At 38.2% G+C, this 24,553-nt stretch overlaps 3 protein-coding genes across 5 annotated transcripts in view; all 3 read right to left on the bottom strand.

The window, feature by feature from the left end:
• Positions 1-305: 305 nt before the first annotated feature.
• On the bottom strand, positions 306-7,916 carry LOC135778641 (E3 ubiquitin-protein ligase TRIM39-like). The gene is made up of 8 exons (XM_065289061.2): positions 7,697-7,916; positions 7,516-7,584; positions 5,318-5,876; positions 2,457-2,552; positions 2,060-2,293; positions 1,671-1,809; positions 1,546-1,572; positions 306-1,428 (listed from the first exon to the last, which is right to left on the bottom strand). Exons 3-8 carry the CDS (start codon positions 5,870-5,872, stop codon positions 884-886), a joined length of 1,596 nt encoding a protein of 531 aa, XP_065145133.1. The 5' UTR covers positions 5,873-5,876; positions 7,516-7,584; positions 7,697-7,916; the 3' UTR covers positions 306-883.
• Positions 7,917-8,180: 264 nt separating this feature from the next.
• On the bottom strand, positions 8,181-12,211 carry ankrd46b (ankyrin repeat domain 46b). The gene is made up of 4 exons (XM_065289062.2): positions 12,099-12,211; positions 9,448-9,790; positions 9,081-9,239; positions 8,181-8,976 (listed from the first exon to the last, which is right to left on the bottom strand). The coding sequence occupies exons 2-4, from the start codon at positions 9,756-9,758 to the stop codon at positions 8,760-8,762; spliced, it is 687 nt and encodes a 228-aa protein (XP_065145134.1). The 5' UTR covers positions 9,759-9,790; positions 12,099-12,211; the 3' UTR covers positions 8,181-8,759.
• Positions 12,212-12,401: 190 nt separating this feature from the next.
• The window catches only part of col4a6 (collagen, type IV, alpha 6), an 80,169-nt gene continuing 68,017 nt past the window's right edge, over positions 12,402-24,553 (bottom strand). For all 3 annotated transcript variants that reach the window (XM_065289065.1, XM_065289063.1, XM_065289064.1), the window contains exons 28-45: positions 22,076-22,243; positions 21,519-21,662; positions 20,736-20,855; positions 20,346-20,527; positions 20,196-20,259; positions 19,256-19,330; positions 19,018-19,122; positions 18,828-18,935; positions 18,604-18,675; positions 18,398-18,517; positions 18,080-18,196; positions 17,811-17,972; positions 17,567-17,665; positions 17,292-17,444; positions 15,023-15,139; positions 14,539-14,730; positions 14,106-14,392; positions 12,402-13,927 (exon numbers count right to left, since the gene is read on the bottom strand). In XM_065289065.1, coding sequence (XP_065145137.1) covers positions 13,667-13,927; positions 14,106-14,392; positions 14,539-14,730; positions 15,023-15,139; positions 17,292-17,444; positions 17,567-17,665; positions 17,811-17,972; positions 18,080-18,196; positions 18,398-18,517; positions 18,604-18,675; positions 18,828-18,935; positions 19,018-19,122; positions 19,256-19,330; positions 20,196-20,259; positions 20,346-20,527; positions 20,736-20,855; positions 21,519-21,662; positions 22,076-22,243 — 2,546 coding nt within the window. In that variant the 3' untranslated portion in view covers positions 12,402-13,666. The remainder of the gene's footprint in view (positions 13,928-14,105; positions 14,393-14,538; positions 14,731-15,022; positions 15,140-17,291; positions 17,445-17,566; positions 17,666-17,810; positions 17,973-18,079; positions 18,197-18,397; positions 18,518-18,603; positions 18,676-18,827; positions 18,936-19,017; positions 19,123-19,255; positions 19,331-20,195; positions 20,260-20,345; positions 20,528-20,735; positions 20,856-21,518; positions 21,663-22,075; positions 22,244-24,553) is intronic.

Here is a 24,553-nt window from a genome sequence, read left to right as displayed (position 1 = left end):
TTTTTACAAATTCAAAAATGGAAAAGTGTGTGAACGCGCGCGCGCCAGCAAGTGTAAACAGACAAAGGTGTGTTGGAATCAATGAGGGTCTACGAGGAGCCTAAAAATATCAGTCTTTAAACAGTCGCCTACCTTCCTCCAGTTCATCAGTCATTGTCTCTTTATCCCTTTCTGTAGTCTGGGAGTTCAAAACTCAGAGCTCATTATGCTACGCTGCCAAATTTCTTAATCATTAACGGGCGGCTCTTACTTGATTTTAGACTGGATGAGCGGGTGAACGAAAACGGGCTTGTTTGACAAACTAGTGTATTTACACTGTCAAAACAGAGATATTCCCATACTATATTAATTGATCTCTTCGGCAAGACAACATCCTTCAAACAAAAAAAGCAAGGTGACAAATATTAGCTAAAGGCTGATTGGTTAAACATGGTTTGAGGTCATAGCAGACGCATTTGAAACTTCATTGTAAACAGGTGATTGATTTTTATGGCTACTGTGAGTGTATGATACGAATTTATTAAAATGCATAACTGTGTTATTCTGTACAATACAAAAAAAATATGTGTTAAAAATTTAAATATTTTATTTCTTTCTGCTCGTCTTTGAGCACCAGGGGGCGGTATTAAACAACTTGAACGTGACCACAATACTACAAGTAATCATCAACATACAAGAGTTATACAGTTATGATTACGTTTTACATTGGAATAGATATCCCAAATAAAATATTAACAATAAATAATGCAATGTTTTATAACCCCCTTTGTATTTTTTTTAAACTTCCATTCGTGTGCACATTTCATTTATTTACATACATTCATATACTTCAATTGATTCTCAGCCCTCACACTTAAATGCATAATAGTTAATCCATCTCTATTCATTCGTAACGTTCAACAAGAGTGAAGACGAGTGGGGCAGCATTTTTACCCAAAAGATGTAAACATGGACAAGCATACGGATAGAGTTTCTCTGTGAAGGTCTGGTCAGTGAAAGAGTAAATGTGAGATCTGGCATCTACATCATAAAAGGACACTACACCTCCTTCATAATCCACAAATACTCCAACCTTCTGAGGCTTGGCTTTCAGAGCAAGAACAGGGAGATTATCACCAACACAATACTCGTTCCCATTCCTATGCCACAAAATCCAGTATCCATTCTTTGGGTCCAATGTTATGAGTCCTTTCCTTTTAACAGACTCTTTAGCCACTCCTATATCCCAGTCTGTTTTCCCCATCACTTGCACCTCAAAGTAAAATTTCCCTGTGAAGAATCCCTCGTCTCCAAGCACACTAACACGTAGATTGAATCTTTCCTCGTGGTCTGGAACGTTTCGCTCTTCTCCTCCGCACCATACTTGCTTCCTGTCTCCTGACAAAATTATATTTGGATGTGCTGTCATGGGGTTTAACCTTACATCCACTAGCAAACAAACAGGAAGAAATGTAAAAGAATCAGGACAAACTGGTTATTAGATTTGTTTTGGAGGTAAACACATGATGGATTGTAATGATAAATATTCACTACAAGGCAACACACCTGCATATTTCCGAATTCTTTTAAGTTCTGTTTTGAAGAGAAACAAATTGTTGTTTATTATATTGGCAAAACACCAACACAGGTGCTGTATATATGCATTATGTAGGTTATAAGTTAGCATTTACTTATCATTGGAAGCTCTTCCATTTGTTTACAGAATGATTCCTGAACGTGAGACAGTGTTTTTTTCAAGGTCTCTGTACTTGGGTGTGTGTTACAGGTCAACACAGGCCAGGTTTTGTGCTGTTGGGGTCTACATGGGGCCTGTAATGCATTAGAAGAGAATAAAGAAACCTTAAAATCAGCTTTGTAAAGAGAGGACATTTTCTATATAGTCTAATCCCAATATTTAGCCCAGTTCTTATTTCAAGTGATCTGGTAGTGGGCATCATCATACAAAATTATAAGTCTTCCTGTTCTTCATATTGTTGGGTCCATGAAGGTTTACATTTGAATGTTTATGTTTAACTCTACGTTTGTACACTAAACCACTGTTGGATTGTCACTTGTCTACCTGTAGTATGTGGTGATGATCATCAGCATGTAAGATCTGCTCCAGCTCAGCATCTCTTGACTTTAATTCTTTTATTTCCTTCTCCAGCTCTTCAGTTAGAGCTTTAGCCCGCCCTTCTGCTGCTCTCCTGTCCTCCTCCATCACTTCAAGACACTCCTTCTTGCTTTTCCCAATCAAGCGCTCCAATGAAGTGAAGAGCTCCGCAATTTCTGTCTTCTCTTTCTCTGTGTTTCTCTAAACGGCACAGCAAAAACTAGATCTCCATGCACGTTTTATTGTAATGCAGAAAATAACTTAATAACCAAAAGTGACCTTGGGACTAGTTAAAAAAAAGTTGTGTGAAGTTGAATGTATATGATAGCAGTAATGAAGGTTGAGTATTACATTGAGGACTCACATTCTTGTACTCCATCGCAAAATTGATCTCTTCAGTTTTCTTCAGTGTGGCATTAATCATTCCATGTATATTTGCTTGAGTTTCCCTGATCTCAGCCTACATACATAGAAAATACCAAACAAGATTCAATAACATATTTATATGATCAACCTTTAAACAAGGCAAAAGTTGGGTTGTCAGTGAAAATTGTATAGACCATAGCCCAAAAGAAATAAATGTAATAAATAAATGAAACCAAACACCTTGTAATCACTGATGACTTTGCTTACATGATGGAATATCTCGCAAGTCATTTAGTCAAAAATGACACATAACCAAATTAAAGTTTATTTTGGCTAGAAACTCCATGGTTAATCTGACCAGTGGTCACCAACCATGTTTCTGGAGATCTAGGCTGCGTCCGAAATATCTAAAGCTGTGTCTCAATAAGCTCCCTTGTTTAGTAGTCTGGGCACTGATCAGGGAGATATACTACAAATAATGGCTTTCAGAGATCATGCATCATATCTCAATCGCAAAATCCTTCCAGTGCACTGGAACATCCGCTCCTTAAAAATTCCCACAGTGCAACGCCAAAACCAGTAAGCATTGAACTGGATATCACGTGACCTTTTCTGAAGCTTTCCAAATAAAATATTAATATAATAAATCAATCTCTTTTCTTGGACTACAACAAACACACAGATTGTAGACAACATTTTACTTCCTGTGCGGAAATCTTTCAAACATAGTAAGTAGTGTCACATTTCTGGCTGACGCTAGAGGTATTCAGACCAATCACAACGTACAGATTAGCTGGCCAATCAGGGACACACAGCTTTTCAAATCCGTGCGTTTCAGGAAGAGAGTGAAATCTAGAGCTACAAAAATGTACGGTATGTGGAATATAATGTGTTTTTTAACTATTAACCATGCAAACACATTGTATTATACCAAATAACATTGTTTTAAGCAATGAAATAGGTGCTCTTTAAAACTAAAACATATATAATGTTTTATAACATTAATAAAATTTATAAAAGTTTTGTCACATTTCATGAAGTTTATTGAGTTGGCTAGTGTGATTTTTGGTTGGAAATCTTCAGAAAAAGTCAAGTGATTTCCAATAAGGGATAGGAAGAGTTTGAATCCAAAACGAGATAACTGTTTTTTTAATCAAAACATGTTTATAAGTATGTTATCATGTTTTTAATTACTTATTTTTTAACATAATTTATCTAGTTAATGTACTTATTTCGCAATAGTTAGCCTGTATACGTAACAAAGCGTTTACATAACTCTTCTGGATAATATACTAATGCCGCAATAGCTAGCCTGTCTGAAACCGAGCATATATTAAAACACAACACTGTGTGACACTTGCATTACATGCGAGCGGCCCCTACGCTTATAGGATTTTGTTTCTCTATCCCTATCTCATCCTCGAACCCGAGGACATTGAGACAAACAGACCCAGTTCCAGCTGCCGTGGAGATCAACATACCACTGATCTACTGGCTGTCTTTCAACGTGATGCCCAGCCGATGCATACATACATATATATATATATATCTCCCAAGGGTTTTTTTTCCTCCTAGGACTTTTTTTTCCTCCAAGGCTTTTCTCCTAGGGGGTTTTTCAACCCCGGCGAGTCAGCCAACATTGGCTTAACTTAGCAACCTCTTGTAAACAATACATTATTAATCACTCACTTGTAAAGTTTATTCATAGCCATTGTATTTTGCTACTTATATTGTCTGTCGATTTTTCTGTGTTTTCCCATGCTTCTATTAATATAAAGCTGCTTTGAAACAATTACCAATTGTGAAAAGCACTATATAAATACAATTAAATTGAATTATTTATATTTATATAGGCTTAAATCAAAACAAACCTATTGCAGTTTGATTGATATTAATTGGAATGGACAAAATTAGATTTTTGAAAAATAAAAAAAACTGAGTTTGGAACCAAATTCTTCACAGAGACCATGATGTGCATTGTTGGAATTTTGTGTGCTGAAGCAGGGTTGGATCTAAAGTATGAAGGAGGGTAGATCTCCAGAAACAGGGTTGGTGACCACCAGTGTTGGGGCTAGTTACTCAAAAAAGTAATATATTACGTATTACATATTACTCTCAAAAATAGTAATGCCTTACTTTACTTTATTACTCCCTGGAGAAAGTAACTAGTTATATTACTAGTTATATTACTAGTTACAGTTTTTTCTGGATAAGAATGTTTATTTGGGCAAGCCACGGCCAAGAAAATGCTGGCTTCCTTACCCGCTACCGGAAGTGGGGCACAGCGTTCGGAGAAACATTAAAGAGTGTGCACTGCACCGTCAAGTTATTTTCCTTCCGTTGAACATAAAAAAAATATGACTGAATCTCCACCCGTCGAAACTAGCTTTCTGTTGCTGGGAACCTTCTTCTGAAAAAGAGCTTGCCGTTGTTGATGCTTCCATTTACCCGATCTGTCTTTGAGTGTGCCGCTGCCGCTCTGTGCTGCTGGCTACCTGGTGTCGACCAATCGGTGATGGTAAATGATACCTCGTGCCAAACTTAGACCAATCACTGTTCCATTCACGCCCTCCTCCCCTTCCCTTTTGTTCTCTGTGTTTTGTGCCTTGTGTGATGAAGGTGCTACTGGCGAATGTAACTTAAGTAACTAGCTCGGGAAAACTGTAATAATATTACCATTTTCAGACGGGTAATGCCTTACACTACTAGTTACTGAAAAAAGTAATATTATTACAGTAACTAGTTACTTTGTAACTAGTTACACCCAACACTGGTGACCACTGACATAGACGGTGAAATGACAGATGCTTGCTGGGATATTTGTGAGAAAGTCATTGTTAAATTTGGCATAACTCTTACCCTTTTCACTTCACTTTCCTCTTCCAGAGGAACAACTTCATGACTCTTGTGATTTCCCTGTGCGCAAAAATGACACACGCACTTCTGATCATCTCTGCAGAACAGATCCAAAGGTTTCTTATGAATCTCACATACATAATCCTCAAAGTTCTCCACAGGGTCGATGAGTGTGTGCTCCATCATTTTTGGTGCGATTTTGTGGGGCTCCAGATGAGTCTCGCAAAATGACGTTTCACAGTTCAGACAGGATTTGAGCGCTCTTCTGTGCTTCCCAGTACAGACGTCACAGTAAACAGTGTACTCTTCCTCAACATACTGCTTCTGTAAGTGACCCACAATCTCTTTGAAGGTTGTGTTGATTCTGAGCTCAGGTCGTTTTTTAAAAGTCTCTTTGCACATTGGACAAGTGTAATGTTGAGAGCAGTCCCAGCATTTCTTAAGGCAATCCCTGCAGAAGTTGTGTCCACATGGAGTGGATACTGGGTCGGTGAACACATCTAGACAGATGGAGCATTGAAGCTGCTCTTCAGACAAAGCACTGCTGGAGGACGCCATACGTCTGGGAGAAGAAACAGGAAGACTATTATATTAATAGACAGGAAAAAACTAACATTGAGTAATAGTAATCCGATATTAAACTCAAATACTGTAACAAATGAAAACAAAACACTTGAGAAACTATCAGCTATAAGAGAAGTATCATAGGCACACTCAAATTCAAGACCTGTGATAACCGACAATAAACTGAACAGAAACAGATAACGTCATTTTTACTAATAACACGCAAGGAAGTATTTAAGGTTAACAAGGACTAATAATGTACTAAAAGGGAACATGAGAAACATGGGCACATACAGTGCATTCAAGTATTTTGTCTTCCTTCACTTTATTCAGTTTTGTTAGAGTACGTTGCAGCCAAATACTACAATCATAATTCATTTTCTTGTGTTTTCACCACTGGTTTTCACGAATCTGCACTCCCAGACAACAGACGACTCTGAGCCAAATCCACACCAAAGTCAGCGGTTCCAGTGCAGATCTGGTGCGGATCCGGCCCAGAGTCGTCCGCTGTGTGACGAAGTGAAAACAGAATGTTAAAAATGTCTGTCATTTATTACAAAGAAAAAACTGAAATATAACATTTATATAAATATCCAGACCCTTCACTCATGGTTAAACAGCAATTAAAGCAAGTTTTGCACGCCTGGGTTGGTGGATTTTCTACCATTTGTTTTTGCAAAACCTCTCAAGCTCGGTCAGGTTGGATGGGGACCGTCCTTGGAAAGCCATTTTCAGGTCTCTCCAGAGATGTTTGATAGAACATTTAACAAAATTGAAAAAAGTGAAGGTCTTATGACTTTCTTAATGCACTGTTAAACTAAAATACCGGATATAATAAGGACAATGTGACAATCAAAGTAATATCCACAGTTTTTCTGTTCTCACCACTATAAAAAAATGCTTCTGTGTTGCACAGTATAGCCTACTATACAGCAGGGGTTTTTAAACTGGGGACCAGTGGGGCCTCCAGAAGGCACTAAGGGGTCCCCAGAAAAATTAACAGGAAAGCAAAACTGTTTATAGTTCGGCCAATTATTTACATTTATAAATAATTGCTTTCTTTATAATATCACCATTATTTATCTAACACATTTTATACTTTTTATACATAATATGGATATATATGGACTATTGACTAGTGTATATATTTATTTATTTATTAAGAAAGGGGTCCCTGCCATCTCATAAAGTTTAAAAACCCCTACTGTACAGAATATGTGAACCTGTCTGTATCCAGGCAGAAATCTCATAATCGAATTGAGATTAGTAACGTCATCATTCATTTCACATTGATTTCAATTTTTGACATGACCTTACTCAGTTAATATTAAAGATATCAAGGTTGTAGTTTCACAGAATGTTCTCATTTTATGATGAAAACAGTAAATCACAAAACTTTAAGCTGGGTTTTCACAGGCAGGGTCCCAAATATAAATACACTCTTTTATTATTCAGCAATGTACAAATATCTTGCCTAATAAACAGGACGGTTTTAACTGACTGTCAAAGATTTTATACGACATTAGGACATATCCTGTAAATCTATGATATGAAATGGAACAATGGGCATAAATAAAATTGTTAATACTCAAAAAGAAAAAATGAAACCATATAATTTGTGTAGGGGATTTCCTTACCTGGTTAACTCGGTTAAGAGAGAAGTGGAAACCTTGCAAGGAACTACTCACTGTAGGCCTGAAATAGGCCTTTACATAAATCATGTTGACAATAAATGGAAAATCAGAGAGACAGGTTTAATATTATGTACTTGCATAATAACACATAATGATGTAGATAATAAATCAACATTTATCTCACCTGTTTCTTCGGTCACATCAGCCGTCCCAAAAAACACTCACACTGATAAATGTACACTTTGGATGCACCGTACAGCAGCTGCTTTACATAAAGGTCCCTGACAACTGTAAATCTAGTTGTTCATACCTGCTCACTTTCTCTGTTAAATTAGTATAAAGTTGATATGCATGCTAGCACACAGAAGAGCAACCGTAGAGTAACTTTAAATAAGTTTGCTTTTACTTTCATTTTGATATGCTCCACCCTATATCTGCCTGCTCATGTGTTTTGCCTGGAAAGTACCTGACCATTTCAGAAACACGCTGAGATGGAGAACAAAGATGGTGTCAATTAAAAACAAAAGCATTAATCAATGCTTTAACCATCAAGCTAATTTTTGAAATATTACTAAATAAATAAGAAATGATTGAACAAAAATGAAAACATTTGAAAATGTACTTCTCGTGAAAGTCAGTCACATATTAATTTAGCACACAATATTTGAGATATTTTCGTCCTAAATAAATATATCAACATTGAAATTTTATCCTGTGAAAAAACATTACATTTATTTGTGGAAAGAATGACATTTATTATACAAACAAAAAGAACATATACAGGATAAAACAAAATCGTACAATAAACTTATATATAAATATACAATGTTGGTTAAATAAAGTTCATTAGTTTGTTACCAGCAGTACATTACAAGCATATGTATGTAGTATCTGGCCTTTATATGTACATAATTCCACTAAATTAACTTAATATGCAAACAAAATATAATTATGCCCTATTATTTGTAAACTGTAACAGTCATGTGTAATGTCTAACCAAATGACCATTTACATGTTTAGTGAATAAGGAAAAATGTGTGAGAAATGAACACGTTTACATCATTTGGTGAACATTTGGGAAACGTCCATAACATTTTTGTCCGCATAAATACTTGAACCTTGCAGTACTTTTTTCCCATTCTACCTCTGCTATGACAATGACAAGATCATTTCTAATCATAAGACCTAATCTTGTACTACTGTATAAGGAACCATCAGTACAGGGTCTGTGCCCATATAAAAGGCCATCAGTGGACCAACTCAAGCTGGCCAGCAGAAAAGGGCAGTACCCCGCTGACATAGTAAGCAATGCCCAGAGAGAGAAGGGCGATGACCACCAGCAGAAGCAGGACCCTCCAGAAACCCAGGTCCTCCACAAACTCCTGCCAAGTGGAGCGAAAGCTGGACAGCACACCCTCGCTGTTCTGCAGGTTTGGATTCAGCAATGAATGGCTCTCCATCGCACTATTAGTGTTAAGAAAAGAGATATTAATTATGCATTCAAATTATTACATTATTATACCAGATAGCAACTGATTAAGGATGTATTGGAGGGGGGGTCATCTGACCTCTCGCTCTCAGCCATTTGCATGGCCTCTAGTTTGGAGTGGGTTCCTCTGTTAAAGCCCTTCACCTCCTGTTCCTCCAACCCTTCAAGCAGCCGTATGGCATCTTTATTTACACCTCTCCTCTTAGCCAGAACCAGTGGGGTCGATCCATTGTGGTTACTGTTTAAATGCAAGTGAATAGTCTAGAATCTTATATGTGGGCAGCTTTACCGGTAATCCTTACAATACATGCATTGATAAACACGACCAGTTATTCCTATTATGGTAAATAAACTGTACTACTGTTAAATATTTGTAAGAAAAGCCAGAATAGGCTGACAGCTTCCCAAATATAATTTCACAAACAACAATGATCCATTGATCTCACCAAATATCAATTTTGAGACCATTGGACACCAGAAACTGAATAGTGTCCACGTGACCACACAGGTGCAGCGCAGTGTTGCCCTGGTAGTCAGTGGCGAGCAGATCTGCGCCAAACTTGTGCAGGAAGCGGCAGACGTCTACATTACCCCTCGCCGCGGCCAGATGAAGACCCGTGCGGCCCCGATGATCACGGATGTTGGGGTCGCAACCGGTCTCCAGCAGACGCTTGGCGAAACTCAAGTCCCCATCGATGCAAGCCTGCAGTAATGGTACATTGGTCTGCGGCGAGTCATTGATGAAGACATATGACATGTCCGAGTCGCTCTCCGAAAATTCCAGCGTACCTGAAAACATACAAATAATACATTTAAAGGAACAGTATGTAGGATTGTGGCCAGAACTGGTATTGCAATAACAAAACTTGTGGCTAAAACTGGTACTGCAATCACCCAACTGGTGGCCAATACACAACATGACAACATATAACATCAGTTGAGGGCTGCAACTCCACTTTTTAAATGACAATATCCTGGCCAGACCACTGTTGTGAGTGATATAAGTATTTGAAATGAAAATGATTTCTTAATGTCTAGTGACATATCAGGGCCATTTTATGATTAATTGCTATTAATTTCTTACATTCTGTTCCTTTAACCCAGGGGCGTAGGCAGAAATTGAATTTTGGGTGGGCCGGGGCAAAAGTGAGTGGGCCAATAGTTTATCCTAGAATAAAATGACTTAAATAATAATTAAACCTTAGAGTAGAAAAAAAGAATAGACAATCTGAAAAAACACTGACATCTTTACTTTGCAATTTTCGGCGAAGGCAATAATAAAACACTGTCTAAAAATGTTCAACCAACACAGAGCTCAATAAAGGCTGGACAAACCAGGCCAGGCAGTCTTATTTAGGCTAGTCAGTAGTGCAAAAACAGTTCACCTGAAATAAAGTAGGCTAAAACTAACAGGAAATTTAAATAATGAAAACTCTCAGCAGAGCACGTCTGAAATAAATAACAACACACTGCCTAATTTATATTAAATCAACCATATACAGTGCAATCACCCTGGTGGAAATTAAGCTTTTGTGCCAAAAAATAGCAACTCGTTTAAATTAAACAATGTAAGTTAACCTATAAGGCATACATCTATACACAACACACCACTTGGTTAAATCACTTCACGAGCAAAAATTAAGGAAATGAGTTAAACAACAGGCCTACCTTTGTTGTTTTCATTCTACAAAACAAGACGCAAGCCCCTGGGTTTATTGTTGAAAACAGAAATGATCTAATTATAGTCCAAAGAGTCACAGAGTTATTTTTCAAAAAACAAAAGGCACAGGTTATTGAGGCGGGTAGTACTCATGAATTCAAATTGGGTTGTACGTGGTTCATCAATTGCCGTTAGATCGGCGGGTCAACCTGTGTCAGGCTGACCGGGAGAGCGCACTGGAACGGAACTGCCTCCAGGGAGAGAGCGGCAAGCGGCGCCACCAGCGCCTGACTAGCCGCCTTGTGGGTTGATGAGTCTGAAGAACTGAGCTGGTAGGACTCGGCAGATGGAGGCAGTGGCGTATCGTCTTCCTCAACTCTTGCTTTTTTAAATAACACATTAAAGAAACTTTAGCCATTATTGTGACAAAGATAAAAAAGCAGTTAGCAAAGTTAGCTAGCTGGCTGGCTGCCAGAGCCCGCCGCTCCACCCACAGAGCCTACCGGTCAGAACCCCTAGCAACCAAGCAACCAATTACGTTCCGGAGGCTTCCTACAACTTGCTTTAACAATTCAATTTTATTTAGAAAGCAAATTAAACACACACCAGTCAACAATAAATCAGGTTTATATTAATTTATTTTCTTAAATACATTTGAATAAAAAAAAAAAAAATGTATTTTGATTAAACTTGCCTGGGCGGGCCAGGGAGTAATGTGGGCGGGCCAGTGCCGCCCTGGCCCATTACTGGCTACGCCCCTGCTTTAACCACTCAAAAGCCCATATTAAAATCATAATAGAATTTTGTCTTGTATAACTAAGTCATAAGAATATAAACTACTGAAACATTTACATTATTCAATGCTGTATAATATTTTAACATGACAATTACAGTCGACCAATCTGCATTTGTTATCTTTCCTATTTGTTATAATAAAAAACACTATGAAAGTGAAACACGATCCCAAAAAAGCCATGTGTTTGGAAACTGGGTTAAAATATGAAATCGTCACGAGATAATATTGTGATGATAAACTGGTCAAGCCTCAAGTTAGTATTTATTACTACAGCGGGTTATGTTACCACAAATGCAATATAAACCCCCGTTCTTCACTAGATCATTCATATATGCCGCAGTACTGGGTGGAGGTGTCTGCATCAGCCTGCACACTACTGTACGGACTAACGTTAATGTAATCACTTTAATGACACACAAATCACAACTGTAAAATGAATATTAATAAAGTGAAAACAAGGATTACATGGAAACAGTTACATAATGACGGCTTGGGAAGGTTTAGGGACATTACTGCAAACAGCTGTGAACTACGCATGCGCTGTGAAAACAACAGCGTAAGCCGGTTTTGTTTACATTTCGCGTTTATACAATTCAACATAATAGCGCAGTCATTCATGCACACAGCATAAGCATATTTACCTGTATTGTGTAGCACAATCAGATGAGAAATGTGTTAATTCGAGTCCTGTAGTTCCGTAGTGTGTGTTTACGAGTTGGTTACTGGATGATGAAAGGCGCACACTGCCCCCTACTGTACTGGAATGGCACTGCTGGTGTTGCGGTGAACAGACAGAGGATTTGCTTTATTTTAAACGCAATAAAATCAAAATGGCCTTCTATTAGAACATCACATGAAAAGAATAGAAATCTACAAGGCATAAGGTAATAAAGAGAAGTAAAAGAAGATTAAATAAGATAAACAAGATACTACTTAAGTATTTCAAAATACTTTTATTTGACAGTTTCATAGATGCACCAGTCTGTGAGCATTTAGATAAAACATTTACAACACTATTTCATATATTGTAAATAATCTTACTCTCATTTTAACGGTCTAAATGTATTTATAAAAATGTTTGCTTAGGAATTTTCAATCAGACTGAAATTATACATCAAAGCAATAAAAACAATAAATGCTATTTGTCCGTTTCTTAAAAGCCAATTACAAATGTACAAACTTTATTTTAGAAAAAAAAAAAACAGGTTATTTTTTCATATTAATTCATGTACAAATCAGCTGTGTTTCTTTGCTTAGTGTAAATGAGGGATGAAGTAAATGAAATATAATCTAACCACTTCCATATGGGCACAACAAACAATGCAACATAATAAAAATAAGTGTACTCATGGCTACCAGTCAGACACTGAAAGGTTTAGTGGCCATAGTGGTTAAATATCAAACAATCTCTCTAAGAGACTGGTTAACTCAAAATTATTGTATACATCACCTCCAATGCACACAGTGAATTAGACATTTTGTTATTAAAAAGCTATTTGAATACAAACATATATAAAAAGAATAATTTTGGCATTCAGAAAGAAGTTTTGATATGCATTACATTTCTTTTTATAGCACGGGCCTGTTGAATTCTTTATTCTGATTGGTTGAGAAATGTTGCATGGGTGTTGATTACCTGTCAAATGTCTTAGAATAACCACCAATAACCAACTTAAGGACTATGTGAATTACTTAGATCAGTTGCATGTGTAAGAATTTTACATATTTTCCAGATATTAACTTCAGTGCAATTCATATAGGATACATATTTTGGGGGTTAGATAAATCAGTCATTTCAAGTGATACTCGTGAGGCACAATTTCACTCATTCATATGGATTACAAAGTGCTGGTCTGTCCATTTTGGTCAACAGAAAACAAGAGGGTCTGGTTAACATCAATGTTTAAGTAGCACCTACTGGAGCCATATGTTGTAACTGAAATGCCGAAGCAACCGGCTAAATAAAGACCTTGTTAAATGAATACTTTTGAAAAATAGTGAATAATTGTGTTCCATCCGCTGGGAGTTTGGGAAGCACTCTCCGAGGTAGCCGTAAATCTGCCCAACAATAAAAAAGCAACAACATATTTGAAACATACGGTAGCACCATTGATATCAGGTTAAGGGCATAATATCATATCAGTCAGTTTCCTTTGTTTAGTGTCCTCGAATGCCTCCTTTACTTGAAAAGTCACTTTTCTGCTGTGCATCACAAGATCTTCATGCAGACCTGACAGCGGCTGACTCGTGCGCGATACTGATCTCCTTTCAGCGTTTCTTGGGATGGACCCTCCGTGAACTGTTCGTTCAGATCCACAGTGGTCAGCCAGAAACTGTACTTGTTGGCGAAGTAGTGGCATGTGCCGCGGGCACCGTTGCACTCAATAAAGGGTGTGGCACGGAAATCCTCCAGACAAGAACCTGGTGACACTAAAGACTGGCCACCACCTTCTGCGCCTGCGGCTGTGTGCTAAATAACAAACACGATGTCAGACTATTTATTATATATAATAGTAAAATTAACAAGTTTTGACTTTATTGACACTACATTCAATATCAAGAAAGACAAGTTGACCTCTAGTTGACCTAGTCAGCCAGACTGGCCTATTCCTGATACATACAAGGTATTAAATATAACTTAGTTTTACCATAAGGAATGAGTAACCGATCCACAGACTTCTCCACCCCTGAGGGCAAGTAGGTATGGTGAGATCTTGGCTGTGGACAGCGACTGCTTGAGCTGGAGCCTCACACACTGAACAGCGGCTAATGTACTGGGATATCTGCTGATCTGCTACAGGCATCATGGGAATGGGTGCCGTGGTGGATAACCAATAGGATTTGTCATTGCGGCTAGCATAATGACAAATTTCATTGGCTGTGCAGTACAGGAAAGGGATGGTGCTGAAATAAGGCAGGCAGGAGCCAGCCAATCCTGTGATGAAAAAAAGTTTACATAAATCAAATGATCTTTTACAGCAATATCTGGAGTCAAATCCTACCTACGTTCCTATATTGCAGTCCAAAAATGATTATGCTTTGTAGCTTTTTATTTAGTGGACTCTTGTAATGGTATCTCACCCAGATCTTGGTTGTGTGCTTTCTCCTGTCCCTCCACATAAAGCAAACTGTAGCCATCCCACAACTTGTCCATACCTTGAGGACACATGGGGACGAAGCTGGACTGACTGTGTTTTACCAGAGTATAACCAATACTGACACTACGTTGCGGCATAGCAGGAGGACCTGGTAAGCCTGGCTTGCCACGGGCGCCTGTAGATGGTTCACATTAAAAACAAGACAATTAGACAGATGCATAAAGACATACGCTGGAAAGCTACAGTTGTGCACTGTTAACTTACACAATATAAAATGCAGTTTACCTCAGAAGATATTTCTAACATGATTTAGTTATCAGATACCAGCTGATTCAAATGTTATCACATGAAGCATAAAGACTAAAATTTTATTTTATTATTATTTGGGTAAAAATTATTGTAACAAGCAGCTACACTAAGATGCTGTAATGATATAATAATAAAAACAGAAGTTTAGACAGATTTACCTTGGTTTCCTGTTGGTCCTCCAATTCCTGCAAGCCCGGGGTCTCCTAAGAACCCTGGAGATCCAGGTGGACCATCCGGGCCACGTCTACCCTCTGACCCCCTAACACCTTTGGGACCTAGAAATATGTCATCCGACAGTTTATTAATCATAGAAATTCAATTACATTTTTCATTTATGCATTTGGCAGATTATTTTATCCAAAGTGATTTACAGTGAATTTCAAGGTAAACATTTTTATCAGTATGTGTGTTGCCTGGGTTTGAACCGAGGGGCAACCTTCTGATCTAGTGATTTAAGCTGCAATTCATCGACTGGCCACTAGAGGCAGGCTCTAAAAGGGAGTCAATTCCCATGGACCTTTATGTTAAAATGGCCAAATTTACCGTAGAAAATTATATGTTTACAGCCTGGTACAAAAAGTGTTTTTGGTCTATACAGCTAAGTCTCCCCTTGTGACAAATGTGAGGGGGGTGAAAGTCTTAAAGGCCAGTCATGCTCTGAGGTTATTTTGGGGATTTCCGCCTGGATTTGGCCTACACAAATTCAAAAGCTTCCCATACCCACATGCAGAGGTGTACATACAAAAGTTTGGTAACATTTTACAGGAAACCCTTTGAAATGACCTGAAACACTGTTAAAAGTGCTCAACATGGTTGTATGTATTGTCAGTCCTCTAATAAACACAAAATAAAAAGACGCTTTTTGATTTTTTTTCTAAAGTCTGTATTTAAAAGTGTATAACTCTGGCCCTGAGGGCTCCCGAAACCTGCAGACAGTTTTGTTTGATTCCAGCAAATGTCAGCTTACAGAGAAAGGATTTTTTTCTATATCATAAACTATGCAAAAGTTGTTCTATTCCAATAAAATTTTTGCATTCAATTTCTGCCTAAAAAAATATTTGAAGTGTTCCTATAACCACATACAGTGGAATAAATGCAATATCTTTATATATCATGTTACAGAGAAAACCCTTTGAAGTTACATAAAAAGCTGCTATTTGGGACAAATATTTATTATTAGTTATTTATGTTGTTTTTTATATTTCAATTTTCTTTTTTTATGTTGTAAACACTGTCTTTGAAAGTGAATAAATCTGGTTCTGTGTGTTCTAGCAGACTGCAGACAGTTTTGGTTGTTAGCAGCCGCAAACAATAAACACCCCCAAAAAATGACCTCTTTAGCATGTCGAATTCAAAAGTTATTCTTATTTTACTGAAGGGAGTGAAAATAAATTTTTCATATAAACGTACATTGTTTTGTTTTGCATAACTTTGAACAAACTCTTGTCAGTAAATAACATAAATGTAAATCTACGGTAAATTACCGGCAACCCAGCTGCAATAACATTGTAATTTCTACGGAATTTTTTTACAGTGTACAATAAATTGCAAAGGATTACTCATGCATACAACCAAAGAAAACGCTGTGAATGGACTAATTTTTTTGAGTAGGATAAAAGACGGTGTAGCATTTGTGGCTGTCTGCGCTATCTGAGGCAGTTCACACTCAAATTTCACATACATTTACAAAATACCATTTTTACCTCATTTTTCATTCAAGGATCATTGGAGTGAGAGCTTTCATTTTATTTAATACTTGCCCATGTTTGTCATATTTGAAAAATATGAAATATGTGAATATTAAATAATATAAAAAATGGGGGGTGGGTGACAGTATAAATTAAGTGTAAATAACTTTTTTCCAGTAAAATATAAGTGATGCATATCTACAGAAAGTAGAGATTCTAAGCTTTCAAACAGTATCTCATATATTGTACTGGGTCCATGACAGACCATTAAAGGAATATTTTATATTAAGTAATAAAAAAGTAATTTTGGACCCGGTACAGGCTCCACAGAGTTTTAAGGGCGTGGCCACTTGAATGATGGTTGAACAGCCACGGCTGTCACTAGAGTCAAGCTAGGCGGGTCACCAGTCACCTCAGCTTCACCTACGTTCTGCCTTTTTACCCATTTTTGGATATCCGCGAGTGATGTGCTGTGACGCGTGGCCAAGATTGCGACAACAGGCACCGCCTACTTTAAGCTTCAAAAACGATCTTCAGAAACTTATGGGTGACATCGCGGACACTACGTCCATCTTTTTTTACAGTCTATGGTTTGAACCCATGACCATGGTAACGCACTGCTCTACCATCAAGCTATATATAGGAGTACAATACTAATTCTACATAATGCTAATATCACTCTCTTATATCAGACCATTTTGTTTTTTCCTGTCTTGGCAAAGGTTATAAAAGAACTAACCTGAGGGTCCTGGACTGCCCGCCCTGCCTGGTGTTCCTGGCTGACCAACAGGTCCAGTAGGACCTTGGTCGCCTGGATCACCATTTGGCGTCCTATCAGTCATGTTAGTAGGTGGAAAAACAAAACCAGGAAGCCCCTTAGGACCAGTTGAACCTGAGGGGAAAACATAATAAAAAAGAAGTCCATGATTAAAATTGTAATGACTAAATATATATATATATATATATATATATATAGAAACTTTTACTAAAGTAACATGAAAGATATTTACTGACCCTTTAATCCTTTGGGTCCTGTGCTGCCATAATATCCTGGTTCTCCACGCAATCCTGGTTGTCCTGGTCTACCACCGTAGCCAGGGTCGCCTCGTTGGCCTAATCCAAATCGAAATATCCAGCATTAGATAAAAAGATACACTATCATGTATTAGCATTATGTCTTAATTATGAAGCAACCACAGTAAAACAGCATTAAAAATATTAAAGGCAACGTGTCTGCACAATAGCAAATAAACCCCACCTTTGAATCCAGGAGATCCTGGTCTTCCAGGAGACCCAGGAACACCAGGGTCTCCACGTGGTCCTGGTTTGCCTGGTAGTCCAGAATAACCAGTATCTCCTCTGTCTCCTTGAACTGTTCCAGCGCCTGGTGGACCAGGGGGGCCAGGAGGACCAACTGGACCTACAAATATTTCACAAAAGCTGCATCACTTAAATACTTGCAGAAACTATGTAATAATGTAAAACGGCACAAAAATGTGAACTACGAGTGAAGGTCAGACATCCTACCTTCCCGTCCATCTAATCCTGGAAGTCCAGGGTCTCCATAAGGACCTGGGATATTAGAGGGACTAGGTGGACCAGGAGGGCCTTGATTACCAGGGTAGCCTCTAGAACCAGGAAAACCTGAACATAAAGATTTCGCGATCATCAATTATGTATTACGTAAAATAAAGCTGATCATTAAAGCAATGGCTCTGTGATTGTGATACTTGCCAAATAATTCACTTAAATCAGTTTATAGACAGCTTCACAAAAAAATAAAATTACAAAAATTCTGGTAAAAATAAATGCCAGGGTCAGTGGTTCATAACTGACAATCCTCACCCCTTTCTCCTTTAAGTCCTTTTTCTCCAGGAACCCCAGGGCCTCCGGGCAGCGATGGGCCCCTTTCTCCCTTACGGCCAGGCACACCAGGGTAACCTCGCTGACCACCTTCAATCACACCTGTGGACACATTAATTAATGAGCAGCGTTTCAGGAGTTAAGGCCTAAAAATTAAATTAAGAATAAGGTGCATTTTATTCACTTACCTGGTACTCCAGGCTGGCCCTTGGATCCAGGAAGACCATCGAGTCCATTTAAACCAGGTGACCCTGATGAACCTGAAAGGGTAGCATCAGAATAAAAAGACATAAAAAGTGTACAAAAAAGAAGAGACCTTCTTGCTGTGAGGCAACAGTGCAGTATAGTTAAACTTTTATGGCTTTGTTTGAGCAATGTTTATTAAAATGGAAAAGTAATATTCTTGAATGACCTTTTCCTCCAGGTGAACCTGGACCTCCAGGGCGGCCCGGATCTCCATCACGCCCCCTCTGTCCTGGATAACCAGGGGAACCCCTAGTGCCTGGGAGACCTGGTGAGCCTGAACAAATATAACCAAACAACATTAGATAAAGAAAACATTCTCAAAAAGCTGGAATTGGGTGGAGATTTCTAATTATTACCAAATCCTGGTGCTCCTGGCTCTCCACGAAGACCTTTCTGCCCTTGAAACCCATAGGGTCCTTGGTAACCTGGATCACCACGTTCACCAGGAGTCCCTTGACGTCCTGGTTATGAAATATACAAGGGAAAACAACTTAATTTAACATGTGATCAGGTTGACCATAACAGCAAGAGAGCTTACAGGTATTTAAATCATATGTACATATAAAGAGCCTGAACAAAACATATATATCTCACCAGAAAAACCAGGCTCTCCGGCAACACCTTTGGATCCAGGAGGCCCAGGTACTACATACGTGTCACCCTTTTCACCTTAATGACAGAAATTTAGGATGCATCAATGATGGCGTTATACGGCCTACCATGAAACTACTCTAACTGTTGTTTCATAAGTGTCCAGATATTAAATAATCGCTCTACTACATACTAAAAGCAGGGTTCCCACACCTTAGTTAACTTCAAATTCAAGGGCCTTTCAAGGACTTTTCAGGTCCAATACCCTCAAATTCAAGGACTAAATGTGGGGACACATTTCAAGTCAAAGCAAGGTTACATAGTGTTAACTTTTAAGATATATCGTTACAGTGGAGGGAACTTGCACTGCGTCACTGCAGTGACACTTTGGGGACGCCTCCAGGGGTAAGTGCGTCTGAATGTGTATATCAAATTCAACCAATGGTGAGGCTTAACCACAAAGACAGAGTTATGTGTGAGCCAGGAAGTATATCGCTATCTGAAATATTGCCAAAGACGGCGTTACAGGGACGCAGGAAGTATGGCAAGGGAGACGCAGCGTCTTGTTCCCTTCTCAGGCAACAACAGTTACGTAACCCGAGACGTTTTCATGTGTCAAACACAACTATGCAAAAAAGCATTTTGGTATGAATCAACATTCGCATACAGAAGATATAAGCATTTAAAGCGAAGAGTTTAGCATGTGTGTTTTAAAAGTTGAATTTGTATGATCCTACACTACACAGTGAATAATATGGATTTTTTTCTCCAGAATTCAACTTCTTGCATAAAATAGATTCAAGCAATTTCAATGACGTGTATCTATGTATGTATATTTTCAAAAACTTCCCCGGGCCTTACATTTTTTTTCCCCAGATTCATAAACTTTCAAGGATTTCAAGGACCCTTGGGAACCCTGTAAAAGAATAACAAAAGATCTCACCTTTGCCACCAGGCTGTCCTGGAGTCCCCGGGAACCCTGGAGATCCAGGTGCACCATCATCACCCTACCACGAAAAAAGAAAAACAACATAAAATACAATGTTTTCGGATAAATTTCATGAAGTCTTGAGAACATCAGAAGGAAGTTTACCCTCGGGCCAGGCATGCCAGGAAACCCCAAAACACCAGGTGAACCTTTCGGTCCAGGGAAACCAGGTGTACCAGGAATACCCGGAAATCCAGGCTCACCAGGAAAACCTTTCGCTTGGTCTGCAGTACCAGGCACTCCAGGAAAGCCAGGTCTTCCAGGTGTTCCCTTAAAACCCTTATCACCTGATGAAAAAAAGCGTTTTTACTGAGATTGTAGTAATTTTTAGCCATAATAATAGCTTAATTAGCCTATATTGTCATTTTTCAAAAGATTGAAAACCTATATGTTGTATGAAAACAATTTCATTTATGATAACACTGATATTTAGAATACGCCATTGAATTTAAGACTATAAATATTTCATTTAATTTAATTTTAGATCAATTGTACCTCTTGGTCCTGGAAAACCAGGCGATCCACTGCCTCCTGGGGTGCCTGGTTCACCCTTTACTAGCCACTCCAAAGGAACAACTGGAATGGTTCCTGGGAGACCATCTGAGCCACGATCGCCTTAAACACACAAACTTACATTAATTTACTTGTATAATAATATGTTTATCATACTATATTGTTCATTAAAACCAATTTTTTCTGGCTAGATGATTTCTACAGTATTAAAATCTAGATCAGTGGTTTTAAAACTTTTTCAGCAGTTTTGTGTACGGTGCAGTCCTTCTTGCACCCCCCCAAAGAAAATGTATGACAAATTTGTTCTATAACCTAACATTTTAATTAGACAAAACATATTAAATTATGCAAAGTAGTGTTGTTGGTTAGTACTAGTAGCCTTATTTTTTAAGTTTAATTACACAGAATTCATGATAAATTAATGTATTTTATAAAACTGGCAACATCTCACGGCCCCCAGTTTGAGAACCACTGTTCTAGATACTCGCATAATCTCATGCGTAATCAGAGTTTACTGTTAAGGGAGTGTCTTGCATGTATTTTGTGAACGTGAGCGTCTCTTTTATCATAAACGGTTTTGACGCATGTGCAGCAGGCACTTATTTTGACAAAACACGTGATGCACATGGTTTACATAAGGCAACAAAAACATATTTTGAAAACGCAAGCAAAACACAAGACACTCCGAACACTTATTTTGAATTTGGGCCCCTTGGATGAACAGTCACGAGCCGCCACTGGTCAGTATTACAAATGCCCCCATACCTTTGATTCCTCTTGCTCCTTGTCTACCAGGTGAACCATCCTGTCCATTTAAACCAGGGAAACCTTTTATACCCGGGCCACCTGGGAATCCAGGAGTACCACGACCTCCAGGGAATCCTAACAGCCCTGGAGAGCCCCTCTCACCTTAAAGACACACAAAGAAAAATCTACATGTGACAACAGTATTATGGGAAAGGCATGCATGATAATAGCAAAATAAAAAGTAAGCAGTAAAAAAACACATTTTCTACAAACTGAAAGTTGTGTGTCATTGTGTGTTAGATTAGATTAGGTTTCCTTTACTGTCACTGTAGGAAATTTAGGCGCACTACCTAAACCCACGCTAAAAATAATACTTCGACATTCTTTAACATTCACACATACACTCACACAAATCTAAACATATAAGAGAAATTTATTTCCACTGCTTGAATTGCACATTTTGAACAGATAATTGTATTGCACAGGGATAGATATGATAATGCACAGTTGTGACTAGGGAACAGTAAATTCAGACAGTGGAAGTTCCTGCTGAATTCTCTGTGCAATCTTCATACCCTTTATTCCAGGTCTTCCAGATTGGCCTGGACGTCCAGAACCAGGGGGTCCAGGGGGTCCCCTAAATCCCTGTAGACCTGGAACACCAGTATATCCAGGAGGACCCTTAATTCCACCAGGCCCTGGGAAGCCTGGATCTCCTCTCGCACCCTTCTGCCCAGGTAATCCTGGGAAGTAAAAAGTGAATTAAAACACTGTATAGGGATTTTAGAGTGCATCAAATGAACTAAAAAACGAAACAACAAATTAAAGATATACTTTAAATGCAATATGTATGTATACATATTCATATAATTAGTGAATTAAGCTGAATGCAAAGAGGTATTACTAAAAGATGCAATAAACGTTGCTGAAAAAAGCAAACATTTATTAATTTATTGGCTGTATTGGTATTGTGAATATAGTTCAAATTGTTAACATGAGAAACCTATAGGCTAATTCTATCTTGACCACTGTTTCTCATTTCCAGGCTTTGAGCCCCCTTTCAGAATGTCTTAAGCCTGGGGTATAGTTTTTTAACATGTATGCGAACATAAGTGCACAGTCAAACCCACAACCTTGCAAAGTATAGTTTAATTAACTTGTACATGTACACAAACGTTTGAAGCATGCACAATATTGCGACAAAATGCAACGCATCTTCTGGGATACAGTACATACACTACATTCTACTGTAGGTGCATACTGTATGTTACATACACGTACAATGTACGTGAGGTTTCAAAAATTTGGTGTATATTACATGCTCACTCTTCTGATGGCGAAAACTGTGTCACGCGCACTGTACGCGGAACCTTACTTAAAGTGGAATGTAAAGTCCACACTATGGTCTTATTAACTACTAGCTGGTTTATAACTTTATACGGTTCACCATTTGTTCTTTTAACAGAACGTAGCTGTACTGTAGGTCCTAAGCTCTTCGTAAAGCAGTGCATTATATGACATTTACCTTCAATTTACCAATAGCAGCCCTTAAATCTGCGATCAGAATTTGCGTTAGAATGCTGGAAATTTCTATTTATCCTAATTCAAACTTCATTTGCCTGACACAATAATAGTTAAAACAACTTTACGTTTTATACCACACTACTTTATCATAAATAATACAATAGTCATATTTACAGTTGTATATTAATATTTATACAAAAACATATCAATGGCATTTATTTATGACTGAAAAATATTTAGTAGTGCATCATTTGTGACTTAGTGCTCCCTTGCGTTATTTTTTTTTCTGTGTGTTCCTCACATATACTAAAGTAAGTCGACTTTTATTTGTCAGTTCACGTCGAATCGGTGGTGGTGCTTGGGAACGCAGAGAATGCTGATCTCATTTATTTTCTTACATCTCTCTTTCATACGTGAATATGGAATCCATCTGTGGTAAGAAATATTTGTGTAAAACTATATTACTCAACTTTAAAGTGGATCAAAAAGTTAATCAAAGTTGTCCTGTGACAAGAATTGGTACAAGTATTGCGTCACTGCAATCATTAGCTTTTCTAGGTTCCCATTTTGAACACCAACTACTGCCATCTGCTGGTATGGAAAGTCATCACACCTCACATAGGAGCAGAATCCCTGAAGTGCTACTTGGCTGCAGCTTGTTTGGTGTTTCAGGGTGATGTGAGCGAACTTCACAGTTTGCTTTACTTTTTTGCCATCGGTTTGGTGTGTCCCTACTATAAAACATTCTAGTAAGGTGGGGGTTCAAAGACAAGAATTTAGAAACACTGAGACAGACTAAATGGATAAGCAGATGCAATATGAAATATTGCTTATCTAAAGTGTCTAAGACCTTTCTAGAATTGTCTGTTGAGGTTGTTTTACCAGTAGGTGTGTTTTGTAGTTAAATGCACACAAGCACATAAAGGCTTTAGCAGCAAAAGTTCTGACACTGTTAGATGGTGTTGCTCAAATTCAACGAATTTGAAGATTTGTTAAAGACAAAGGTTTTGTCCATCTTTTACAGTAAGTGATAGCAGACTACAGTACGTTATGATATCTTTTTACAAATGAATGTTTTATTAGCCGTTGCAGTCTGCATCATCGAATGTTAATACCAGGTGTAAACTGGTTTATTATTAGGGTGGCCATACGTGCCATTTCCGCCGGACACGTCCCGAACATGTTTTCGGGTTCATTCTCCGGAAGTCGACCACATACGTCACCAAGGCTTAATATTTCGGGTTCAATTTCAGAAAAGCAACCATTACATTTTTGAAGGTAAGAATGAAATTACAATGATTGTATGTCTTAATTTTCTAATGTAATTTAACTGAAATGTGAGAACCTCGATGACGTATGCTGTCGAGCAACGCGACTTCCAGAGAACGAACCCGAAATCCTGTTCGGGAAATGTCCGGCGGAACTGGCACAAATGGCCACCCTATTTTTTTTTTGCTTGTAATGGATGGCTGATGATCCACATTTGTCACCTTACAACATTCATTCAGTGCTTTGTTTATGATTTAAGG

This window comes from Paramisgurnus dabryanus, chromosome 2 (assembly GCF_030506205.2).
Source record: "Paramisgurnus dabryanus chromosome 2, PD_genome_1.1, whole genome shotgun sequence".
NCBI lineage: Eukaryota > Metazoa > Chordata > Actinopteri > Cypriniformes > Cobitidae > Paramisgurnus > Paramisgurnus dabryanus.
This window is presented reverse-complemented; position numbering and strand designations above follow the sequence as displayed.

What these genes read in the sequence shown, in the direction of transcription:
- LOC135778641 (XM_065289061.2), bottom strand. Translation starts at nt 5,872, where the DNA reads ATGGCGTCCTCCAGCAGTGCTTTGTCTGAAGAGCAGCTTCAATGCTCC. An exon ending in TTGCGATGGAGTACAAGAAT is followed by an intron (nt 2,294 to 2,456) that starts GTGAGTCCTCAA and finishes TGTGCCGTTTAG; the next exon opens with AGAAACACAGAGAAAGAGAA. An exon ending in GGAAGAGCTTCCAATGATAA is followed by an intron (nt 1,573 to 1,670) that starts GTAAATGCTAAC and finishes TCTTCAAAACAG; the next exon opens with AACTTAAAAGAATTCGGAAA.
- ankrd46b (XM_065289062.2), bottom strand. Translation starts at nt 9,758, where the DNA reads ATGTCATATGTCTTCATCAATGACTCGCCGCAGACCAATGTACCATTA. An exon ending in GGTCTCAAAATTGATATTTG is followed by an intron (nt 9,240 to 9,447) that starts GTGAGATCAATG and finishes GCATTTAAACAG; the next exon opens with TAACCACAATGGATCGACCC. An exon ending in CAAATGGCTGAGAGCGAGAG is followed by an intron (nt 8,977 to 9,080) that starts GTCAGATGACCC and finishes TAACACTAATAG; the next exon opens with TGCGATGGAGAGCCATTCAT.